This window comes from Cannabis sativa, chromosome 2 (genome assembly GCF_029168945.1).
Source record: "Cannabis sativa cultivar Pink pepper isolate KNU-18-1 chromosome 2, ASM2916894v1, whole genome shotgun sequence".
Classification (NCBI taxonomy): Eukaryota; Viridiplantae; Streptophyta; class Magnoliopsida; order Rosales; family Cannabaceae; genus Cannabis; species Cannabis sativa.
In genome coordinates, this window is record NC_083602.1 from 13,904,232 (window position 1) to 13,916,479 (window position 12,248).

At 33.3% G+C, this 12,248-nt stretch overlaps 2 protein-coding genes across 3 annotated transcripts in view; both read left to right on the top strand.

Annotated features, from left to right (window-relative positions):
* Positions 1–2,638: 2,638 nt before the first annotated feature.
* Positions 2,639–6,060, top strand: LOC133034750 (uncharacterized). 2 transcript variants are annotated; one of them, XM_061110116.1, is made up of 4 exons: positions 2,639–3,081; positions 3,304–3,423; positions 3,675–3,812; positions 4,147–6,060. In XM_061110116.1, the coding sequence occupies exons 2-4, from the start codon at positions 3,349–3,351 to the stop codon at positions 4,171–4,173; spliced, it is 240 nt and encodes a 79-aa protein (XP_060966099.1). In that variant the 5' UTR covers positions 2,639–3,081; positions 3,304–3,348; the 3' UTR covers positions 4,174–6,060. The 2 variants fall into 2 exon arrangements, with proteins under 2 accessions (XP_060966099.1, XP_060966100.1); XM_061110117.1 differs by having other exon boundaries at positions 2,640–3,083; positions 3,343–3,423.
* LOC133034746 (uncharacterized) overlaps positions 5,031–12,248 on the top strand; it is a 45,252-nt gene continuing 38,034 nt past the window's right edge. The window contains exon 1 of the mRNA XM_061110111.1: positions 5,031–5,077. The gene's annotated coding sequence lies outside the window, so the exon portion shown is untranslated. The remainder of the gene's footprint in view (positions 5,078–12,248) is intronic.

Here is a 12,248-nt window from a genome sequence, read left to right on the forward strand (position 1 = left end):
TAACCAAGGCACCCTTACGTACACTGCCTCACTTACCACATCACCATACATGTGTGGTTTCCAACCACTTCCAAGTACCTGGAACATGATTAAACAGCCATATACAATCCATCGACAAAACACTAATATTTCACCGAAACTATCACATTCCACAGCTTTCAATACAATTTATTCAAGCACTCATACTAGGTACTCAAACCATATAAAAAGCAAGTATAAAGTATAATTATTTTTCCTTACCTCAACTCCGCTGTAATTAATTCCTACGATACCTTCTAGGCCCTATAACATTTAACGAAACCCTTAGTCCACCGATAAACTCAATATATTTATTACTCTTACTGTACAGCAACTTTAGCCTAGAATTTGACTTATAAAACGTTTGAATTAGAAGTCAAACTGTTCACAAAGTTTTTAGTTAATTGAAAGACCTTTCTAACGATATAAAGATCATCAAATGCGGGCATCCTTTTTCAATAAACTAGCAGCACAAGCTACACTATCTCCGTTACATGTACTCAACAATACCTTCCACTCGTTCTTAACCATTCCTCGGCTTCCATTGGATCCGAGCCCCCTTCAAAATTTGGTGGGTGTTGCTTGCGGAACCTTTCATATATTGGTTCCCATCGACCCTCCCAAGACAAAAGCGTGTATTACACCGGCAAAAATCGATGTTGTCCTTGATTGGGTTGTTCCTGACGGTTGTGAGCCTCTTCATCTCGCTTCCTAATTTCTTCCCTGAGACGAGCAACTTCTTGCGCCAAATCTTCTTGTTGTGGTGGCACCACTACAGGGGCGTTTTGGTGTTCTTGGCCAACTACCCCAGCAGGGACTTCGTGGTTGCCCCCACCTCGACTCGGTTGTTGTCCATTTACAGGGGCATTTTGATTCTCCTGGATCACCGCCTCGACAGGTACATGCTGGTTTCCCCGCCTCGACCGCGACCTCGACCGCGAGCACCTCCTCGCCCGACCTCTAGCTCGGTCTCTTGCAATTGCTCGACCTCGACCGTGAGATTCTTTCTTCTCGGGAACCAAGTATTAATGAAATTATACCTATAAAAAATGAAATTATAGAATTAATATATGAACTAGGCCTTATTATTATATGTAGTTATTAATAATTGAAAAAAAAACTTATCGTGAGATAGTTCTAGTACATCTTTTATATATACTAGGTGAGTATTCTAGATGCAGCGTAATTTTTCTTATTTTATTTCATTTATACTTTTTGTTTGCTTAACTTTTATTTTATAAATAATTGTAACAAAATTTTATATAATGTAAATTTTGCATCTTAATTATAGTACAAATTATATATTTATTATTATATTGGAGATAAGAGAGTAAGAATAAATCTTTAAAATGGGCATTATAGATTTTTGAACATTGTTTTCTTTTTTCTACTTTTTTTAAAAAATAAAATTTGTAATATACCTTTAATAATTAGGCTGATTAGGATTTTTGCCCCTCAAGCTTTAACACGTACTAAATCATACCCCTTAACTTTTAAGGTCGTTAAAAATGTTCCCTGAACTATTGAGATTATTGGATTTAAGAACTTTTGTCTAATTTTAGTAAAAAAAAGTCTAACGTGGATGAAAGTTCAGGGGACATAATTTAATACATGTAAAAGTTTGAAGACATGATTTGGTAGATATCAAAGTCTGAGGAGCATGGTTTAGTACATAAATAATTACTGAAATAGTAAAATTGAATGAAATTAGACAAAAGGAGTTAAATCTAACAATCTCAATAGTTCAGGGAGAATTTTTAACTACGTAAAAGTTCAAGGGAACATGATTCGGTACATGTTAAAATTTAGGGGCAAAAATCCTAATTAGCCCAATAACTATAATGTGGACAATTATGAAAAAAATAGTTAAAGAATATTTCTAAATATTAAAGCAAGATAAAGGGTGTATTGGTGCACCATTTTTTAAGGGTTACACCGTAGATACTTTTTAAGATATATACTACTACTAAATTCTTAACATGTACTTATTTAAATAAAATACTATAAAATAAAAAAAATTAGAGAAAATCCGTAGTAGGAACATAAAAGAGTATTTTGGTAAACCCATTATTTGTTTCGATATTTTGGAGAGTTTTTTAGTCCAATTTTTTTAATGATTCTACGTGTTATAGTTATTTAGGACCATTGTAAATTTTAAAAAAATTCTGAATAGTTTTACCATGCCGAAAAATAAAGTTAAAATAGTTGCTTAATACATATATAAAAAAATATCATGCATGCAACAAAATATTTAATTTTTTTAGCATTGTAAACTAAATTAATTGCAATATATTTGGTAATATATATTAGGTGGGAAAAAAAAGAATTCGATTAGGACATATGTAATTTCTGTTTTCGGGAATATACGATACCCTCGAATGAAGCAATAATAATTCCATACCACAAATGAACTTTAATTCATTTTTTTTTTCAATCATGAACTTTGATTAATTTTGTGATAATATAATAGCTATATTTTTTTTTATTATTAATTAATCAAATTTGATTATATCTAGCGCCAGTAGTCATGGCGACGGATCGATCAATATGTACAACAAAATATACGTTTTAATTTTTTTGAACGTGTGGTAACATATTTTTTTTCATTTGTAAACTATTCAGAATTTTTCAAAAATTGGTGCTTCAGACTTCAGCCACTTGAAGCTCCTAACCATCTTATAGGAATGGTACCACGTCCCTATAAGGGTGGGCGGAGAGAGCACCATCCATATGACTAGGGAGTACGGCCCACCAGATGCATCCCAACTACTTTGCCCCACTTGGTTACAGGCCCACGTGACTGGACCCGGCGATAGGACTGTATAAAGTAATCAATATAAACATATTAAAAAAGCTATAACAAGTCGATGTGGGATTTTTTCTTCCTTAAACCAAACCAAATCAAAAGTTGTTCTTCTCAGTTAGTGTAAAAATGATGCTATCCGACTCTCCACTCCTCATCTCACTGCACAACAGAGTCAGAGAGACCAAAAACCTCTTTTTCCCTCTCGACCAAGGAACCCAATCACCGGCGGCGGCGCAGTTGCTTCGTCCTCTAAGACCGTGTATGTCGTTTTAGTATTTTTTTTTTCCTTTCTTTCTTTCTTTCTTTCTTTCTATGTCTATCTCTTCGTGCCTTATGTATGAATTTTTGTTATTGCTCGGTATTAGTTCTCATAGGGCTTGATTTTCTTCCTTCACGCTGGGTTTATCATACAATACAAGTTTAGAATTAATTTTTTTTGGCTTCGTGTTTCTTTTAACTCGTTGCATTCCATTTTTTAGGATTTAAATCTGTATAACATTTTCTGTATCGTAAAATAGCATAAAATGCCTGAAGGTTTCCACTTAGAACGCCCTCTGTTCGCCGGTGCCTTAACTAGCACCTTCCCTCAAAGGTTCCAGGTATTTTTTTCTTTTTATTTATTTATTTTATTTTAATTTTATCTCACAAAAAAAGTAATATTCGAGAAGTTCCAGATCATCAGGTGAGGACTGAGGAGCTATGCTTCTTTCTAGTTTTCACTTCGTTTCTTTGAATACCCAATTTTTCATTTTAAGCTTCTGGGCATTAAAGATTTGTTTTTTTTCTTTCACTTATGTTGTTTATTTATGCATTATTGATTGTTTTTCTTAATTATTTTGTGGGTTTAAAGGAGGTGTTTGTGGATCCTTCCCGGGATGAAAGTTTGATCTTTGAGATATTAGAATTGAAGGAAGAAGTTGGTGATGATGGAAGTGCTTCATGGTTTCTTCAAGACCTTGCCTCTGAACAAGAATCTGAAGGCTGCGTGGTAATTAAATTTTTCCCTATTATTGTTCACACTCATTAATTGTGTATTCATCTATCAATTGCTAACTTGATCATATTTTCCTTGTCTTAGATTGTTTATGGTTTTATTTTGAAAGGGTTATCCAATTTGTTTCGTATAAATGCGTACATGTTAATTTAGTCCTCTTCAGTTCTTATTCTCTAGTTTCTATCTATGTAAGATGGTAATTAAATGCCGATATATTATGATACTAGCTTTCGCAATATTTGGATATGAGAAAAGTTTCCCCAATAGTAGCTGAGATATGATTCAAACTATTGTGCCAAAGACTAATTTGCCTCAAATTAAAATTCAGGTGATTGAACAGTCAGCAGTGACTTAGGCCCCTGGACTGTGCTATAGGAGCACACCTGCTGTCATTATAACTGCAGTAGGCCAAATGGTATGTGTCCATAGTAATCTTTTAGGTTGTGTTTGCTGTTGGTTATGGGTTTTTACTTTCTTTAGTTTGCCTTCACATTTAAGTAATGGATGATTGGCCTTTGGTCTATTGTGTGGAATCATAAATGTCACCAACCTTGTATCTGTCGTAAACTTGTGATTATTGATGCTAGGTATCTGTTCTTCTACTTCCTTCAATGTGCCTCTTCTGTAGGGACAAAGATGAAAAAACAAAAGGGAAATTGTGTTCAAATATGTATATATTTCAACATTTTCTTTCAAGTAACCTTACATAATATATCCTTTTCCTTTCCTGATGACTGATATGGAATGGAAGAGAAATAGTGAAACAGTGTGCTGCTTCATCACCTGATTAATCATTATCGGTATTGAATATTTTTCTTTCCAAATAATTTGTATTGAACTGCCATTAGAAACATTTACGAAGAACTATGATGATTGCAAGAAGTGCTTTTGAAGCATGGCTTGTAGTTTCTCCATTGCATGGAAAATATTCTTTGTTTATCAAACTTCCTTTGAAGAATCTCAAAGTTAAACTGTATTAACCTTTTGGGCTCATATCAATTCATTATTTTGGTTACTTGAACATAGGCTATCTCTAAGGGACAGCAAGGTAGGGAAGCACAAAATGTTGTGAGGGTAAGTTATTTCTCTTCTTTTTTAAATCTAGCTTAGGATTTTCTTTCCACCAGCTAATTACGGTTTAGTGTTTCTGTGCTCTATTAATATTTTATTGTTATCTTGTGGGTATATGTTGCAAATGTTCGTCTTAAAGAAGTTAACACGGATATCCTAATTTCTGCATATGAGCCGATTCATATAAAGTAAGTACTAGGAGTTTGTGTTCTGCTGCAACAAGTTCTCGGTTTTTTTGCTTTTCTTTCTGAGAGTACAAATCATTGATTAAATGCTATCACCTATACTTGAATAAATAACACCTAAAAGAAGAGCATCTACACATGAATATACTTACAACATTCAGTCAATCTATGCATAATTTCTCTTGTATTTCAATAATTTTAAACAACTAACAAGTTGAAACATGTTATATTAATTGCAAGTGTAAGATTAATGCCTCTTTTTCTTCCAAATGTTAAGATGTTGAATTTCAAGGATACAAATGTATTTCCTCTCAACATAAATTTTCCTGCCACTAGTGCTTTAGTAATGTAAAGAGGCAGAGCATAATCTTCCTCCTTTGCACCCTCCTTGTGTTAGATTCTCCGATTGTGGTTCAGTTCCCAAATGTTTGAACAGAAATAGATGGTAACAACACTGTTTTGTGTTGTGTTAATATTTCCGACACCCTCACACTTTCCTTATTGTTTTCAGTCCATTGAGTGAAAGTGCTACCGCCGTCGGGGCTGGTGCTGCCACTCCTGCCGAGCTTTCTGGATGTACGCCAATGGTTGAGGTCTTCAAACTTGCTCTCTCAACGTTTAAAGTCAACAACTGGGGCCTTTTTGGAAGTGTATAGATGAGTCATAGGGCCATGTATAGATTATACATGAATAGGTTGTTTTAGATTTAATGATTATTTTTTGTTCAGAAAGATTGTTGCCAGTCACCAAACTTAGTTTCTGTTGTCATCTTCCATTTTCTTTGAATGTTGAACTGAATGGCTTCTTGGTTTGGTGACTTTGGTCTCAGTCCTTTTTGTAAAGTTTGAATTGTGAAAATTACTTTCTGATCATCTCTCTCTCTCCACTGTAGATGTTACTGCTTGTGTTCAGTTTTACACAATAAAAATTAACCTCATAGTAGGGATTTGTAAATGATATCACTTCTTTTTTATTTTTTTAACAAATTTTTGTGTTTCATAAATCTGCTTCAATACAATAGTATAAGTGCCCTTTAAAAAAAAATTGTATAAATGCACAATGTCATTTAATATTCCATCTCCAATCAAAGGTAGGAAATTGATGAGCATAATTGTATTTAAAGGTATATGTTAAGAGTGGGACTAGTATAGTAACTCATATTTACTGAATGGGAAGGGAAGTTGGTTCAATAAGCATGATTAGCAGATCCGTAAAGGTAGTAGTACACCATAAAAGAATAAAGAAAAATAATTCTCTTAATTTCTTTTGAACCGATTAGTTTATTGGTGCTCATAGAGTCATATGTTAGACATGAAAAATAAAGCACAAGAAGTATGTGTGTGTTGTCTTTAACGCGTGGGAAAAGCCTTTGATGTCCTTTGGTAACTAACAACCATATAAAAAAAACTTGGAAACTATGCATTTGATGTTCATCTTCTTAAAGAGTTCTTCGCAAGCAAGTTTATTACTTCAACACTAAGCAAAGAATGTACAAGTCGAAACTGCAGGAGCTTTGCCACAAGAATTAATGGGGTTTACCAAAGTACACCTCTATCAGATATGGGCCAGACCATAACCCTCTCTTTGGAGCCTCTGTTTCAGTCAATGGCATTTCCTTTGACTCTTTCGTCGTCTCCAAATCCAACAAACAAGCCCATAACCATGCTGCCATGCTTGCTTTTCTTCACTTCAATTCTCCCCCACTTGGTTCTCTTTCTTTCTTTCTTGTGTTATATAATGCTTTGTCCCCAATTGGGTTCTCTTGTAACTTGTTCTTTTTGTTTCTTTCCTTAAGAAAGTTACTTTGTCAACTTCTATAGTTACTCATTTAGTTTTTTTCATTAAGCATATTGATTCTTATTAGACTGTGTCATCAATGGCAGAGGCTGAACATGTTGTTGCAACACCTATGGTTGAAGAAAGCAACCAGAATCTTAATATTCGATCGAATGTTTCTGGCTTGAATGTAACATCCAGATTAAAATAGTATTTAACTTTTTTTTTTCTCTCCTTGGGATATTAATTGTGTGAGGATAATTATCTTATATATTTGTGTTGTTAGTGAGTTGAGATTGTTGCTTAGATTATTGTACCAATTTTCTAGAGAGAGTTAAAGTTATATTAACTACGAAAGTAAAATATTATGGTATTTTTACAAGGTAGGTAATCATTTAATTAAAGCCCAATATGAAAGTTTATTAGGGTTTTATAAATTATTTAGTGAATTTTAATTAATGGTATAAGTGATATCAAATAACATTATTATAGAATTAATGTTAAAAATTCGTAGGTTTGGATAAATTCATGAGGATTAAAAACTGTTTTACTAAAATGATCATATCTGGAGTTCTAGAGCTCGGATTGAGGTGATTTCAGTGGCGTTGGAAAGATAATTCAAAGATCTATCAATTATGTAGAAATAGATTTATCGTAATTTTAACTTTATTGGGGTCAAAATTAGGTTACAAAGTGACGACCTGTTAAGTTTAGTATAAAAACCCTAAGTTTTAAAATTTAAATTTAAAACTTATATCTAACAAATACGATTTTTATTTAATCATTCTATTTAGAGTTAAATTAGCATCAGATTATAGGGGTTATTTTATTATTTTCTTTTATAGATTTAATTAGATTATAAAACCTAAATCTATCACATTCTTGATACGTAATATGCAGAGTCTCTAACCCTAAGAAAAATAAAACTCAATCTCAATCTCTTTCTTTCAAATTTGAACACAATTCTTAGAGAAGACACTCATAAAATCCTATATCCTACAAGTTATCCATCTCGCTACCTATCAAAGATTTATAATTTTCCTTCTTGTTTCATTCTCTTTGCCAAACAACACTCATGATTTTCATCAACATAACATTGAGATCATCATCACCATTCTAATAATTTGAGATTTCAAGATCTAAGAAGAGTCATCAAGAGGTAAGAGAGTTCTTCCACTTATTGTTGTGAACTTTTAGGTTAAACTATGAAATCTTGTTTTTTTATTTTTTCTGAAAATTATTGTCTTAGTAAAATAGTCATATCTCTCTTAATATTGATCCGTTTCCAGAGATTTTTGTATCGTTAGAAAGCTTATTCGATGATCTAAAATTTTTATGAAGAAACTATTCACCATTTCGGTGATATTCTATGTAGAAAATTATCATCTTTCTGATATTGTTGTAAATCGTTTTTTTTCATATTCCCAGAAAAAGTACTTTCACTTAAAATACCATAACTCTCTCAATTCTTGTCCATTTTTAATGATCTATATATGGTTTCAAAGCTTATTCAATTTTCCATAAGTTTCATGAAGAAACATTTCGTGAATTCGGAGTTATACTATGTCAAAAAGTTAGTTTCATTCTGTATCATGTAATTCGTTTCTTGAATCTTGTTCTTCCAAAACTGTTTTGGTAAAATTGTAATATCTCTTTGAATATAATTCCAATTTCAGAGATTTTGGTATCATTGGAAAGGGAATTTAATTTCCTAAAACTTTCATGAAGATGTTATCTTCTAGTTCTGAACCTTTCAATGCAAAAAGTTTGTATTTTTGCTAAGTCGTATAATTCGTTACTCCATATTCCTTCTCAGAAATAGTTTCAGTAAAACAATCATAACTCTCTCAGTTTTAATCCATTTTTAATGATCTTTATATCATTGGAAAGATAATGGAATTTTCTATAATTTTTATGAAGACAACTTTTACTGAATTAGTGTAGTTGTTGGTCAAAAATAGTAATCTTTCTGCTGTATTGTAAGAGTACGAATTTTAATATTAGGGCCTTGACCCATGTCTTATTATAGGTAGTAGTGACGAGATAACAACTCTTAAGCAGCGGGATTTGAGGTAAGGAAATTAGATAGTTTTGTATGTGTTTATCTGCATAAATTTAAATTCTTTATGTATTGAAATATGACTTATGATTTGTTTTTATGAATATGTATATGGTACTGAGTATGTGTGGTATGGACACAATATGAGTTTGTGAATTGATACATAGATTATGGTTGTATGACTTGTATATGTTGTATGTTGTATTTGTATGTTTCAGGTTGTGTGTTGTATGATGTATTTGTATGTTGCATGTTATATGTTGTATGTTGTATGCTAACGTCTCAGGTAAAGTGGGGGACCATGGTGGGGTATGATACGGGATAAGGCCGTTGAATGTAGAGATACCCTACCCCGCATTTTACCGAGTCGTGTATGAGATTGTTATGGTGGGTATGATACGGTGATGTTACCGTTGAATATAGAGATACCCTATCCTATAACAATGGTAGGGCTGCATAGGCCCATGTTATTATATGGGCAGATTAGGCCCAGGATATTGTAGGGTCAGGCTAGGCCCAAGTTATGTAAGTAATGGCTATGATATGCCAATGTTGTGATAATGACATTATTATTTATAGTATTGATATGATTATGTTATGAGTATGATATTGGAGTTATGATCTCTGTATATGTGTAGGGTGTGAACAAATAGTATAGACTTGTATGATAAAGGTTTCCATATGTACAGTTATTTGGTTATAGTTATAAAAGAGCATGTATGATATTGCTAAAACTTAATAAATACATTAATGGTATGTGTGATATTATATGGTATTGTTTGATAAGCATTTCCTTGCGAGCTTTTAGCTCACCCCCTTACTTTCCCCTACGGTGTATTAGACAGGGAAGTATGTGTAGTGAGCAGGGTCAGTTCTGGTATGTATACTGTGAGCGGCTACGGGCGGACAAACGATCTTGAACGCCGGTGGTGCCTTAGTTTTATTTTAAGCAGTTGATAAATCTAACACAGTGGAAATGCATTATTTAAAATTTTTTACTTACTGTATCTTGTTTTACAAATGAAGGATCCTTCTCTGTTGCATTTTGATTTTTTTTAAAACCACTGTTGTATTTAAATTATTTTTTTTTATCTTTTCAAATTATGCATGAAAATAGTATTTTTGTAAAATAAGGCAAAATATCGGGGCGTTACGGATTGGTATCGGAAGCCGATCGTCCGTTAGCCCGAAGGATACTCACGGTATACATACAGAAGACTGAAAAAGATCCCTCTCACTATTATGTAAGTGTTAGTTTTAATTTTCTTGGTATTGCCATTAATAGTCTTATATGTGATACATATAATTAGAGCCTCATCTTAGGTGGTGCTTAGAGACATCAATAGTACCCTCTATCTCTTATGATTGATTACACTTTTTAGGAAGAAGATGTATAGGTTTATATTTCTTTATTGTCTTGAATTGAACTAGGAAGGACCGTGTTCCTTTCTTGAAAATTTAGAATAAATTATATTAGGAGTTCATAAGACTTTATTTGATAAATAGAATATTACTAGTTAAGCTTGGCAACATTAAGTTTAGATATGTACATAGAATCTTCTCTTCCAATAATTGAACTCTTTTGTTTCTTTTAAATCAACCTTTCTTGTAAGAGCTCACACATGAAATTAGAAGATCAATTAGAATCAATATGAAAGGAACGACCAATAGAGGTGGGGGCTAAGGATGTGTGTTCCGCTGACCCACAGATGGTTGATGTTCCAGAGAACCCAATAATAGTTAAGGCTAACGATCTAATAGAGGTATTGGAAGGACTACGAGCATGACTAAGACAATTTGTTGAAGAGTTTTCACAGGCTCAGCAAAATATCACCAACACTAGTAGTGGAACTTGAAGCACATAATGAAATGTACCAATAGCCAACTAAGTACCGACGCATATATTTTCACCTATCTATGAATGGTTGAAGAAGCGGTCTCTACACCTAGCCATGAATGGAAGCCCAACATATAGGAAGTAGGGATGACTTAGAATAGTAGACGTTATACCGCATCGGACAAGATAATTCTACGAAAACCTACTTATTAAGAAGGATGAAATAATAGATCTTTAAGGAGAAGGTACTATCTTGTTGGATATTCTATAAGTTACACACTCCTAAGTTAGATGGTAAGAAGTATTAGTACTGTTTGCAAAGACATTGGAGATAAGTATGTTATAGAAATGAGTCAGGAGAGGACGATGCCATCATATAGAAAGGAGTGTAGTGTGCTGAATAGAATCCAAAATGAGAAGTTAGAAAGAGACATGATAAAATTACTAGAGGTAATAACTTATGAAGGTATCTTAAACACTAAGAGATAAGCAGAGCATCAACAAATATTAGATTATCGAAGGAAAGTTGTAAACTTTAAACTCAAGGTCATCTACTTGGTGGAGGAGATAATAGAGAAAAATGTGTATGGTTTCGACAGAGACATTTTCAAAGGAGAAAGACAAAAAAGGTCCAGGCACGGCTAACAATTTGGGTACAACATGAATGAGAGACAACTAAGAGGGTGACTACTCGGAATTGATCACAACTACACAACTAAGAGATTGTGGATGCAGCTTTGTGGCGGGTGTACAACAAACAACTATAGAGAGTAGATCGCAAATTCAAAACTTGAGAAAGATGAGGAATTAGCATTCAAGGGTGACATCCCTATATTCCAAATACTCACTGATACAACAACAATGGTGTGGAGTATAGCTCAATGAGAAAATGTTAGGAAAGCCTCACTTAGAGACAGGAGAAAAGTGAGACACAATTAGGACCAAAGTAACATATATTGAAGAATGTCATGGCATGTCAAGGACTATACAAGTTTTTGATAAGTGTTGGGATTAGAAAATACACTCATGCAACATAGAGGAATTCAAGGCACAACGTAAGCAAAGGATACTACAATCCAATTACGACTTATATTATGGGCAATAGTATAAGTATGTTGGAGTGTCATCTAATGAGAAACTAAGAGGAAAACTCACAAAGTCCAGCCCTGCTGAAAAGAGATGGTGTTTCTAGGCCCTATAGTGCCCGAGAAGAAAATGACTATGGATTTGTCAAAAGCTAAAATTGTTAAGAGCAAAAAAAAAAGGAAAAATATTAGATATTTTTCTCAATCTAAAAAGGCAGTAATAGAGATCTTTGGAAGGACTCTCTCAAGCTGACAATAACTAACTTATTGCACACTACTAAGTCTTGTCCAATTGAAAGTGCAAAAGTTAGAAGAAGAAAAAAAAAACAAGATAGGTATTGATAATTTGGTGGCATTTGGATGTAAAATGAGACGCTTGAACGAATTATTGACTTGTGCTTAAAGGTAGTATGGGAA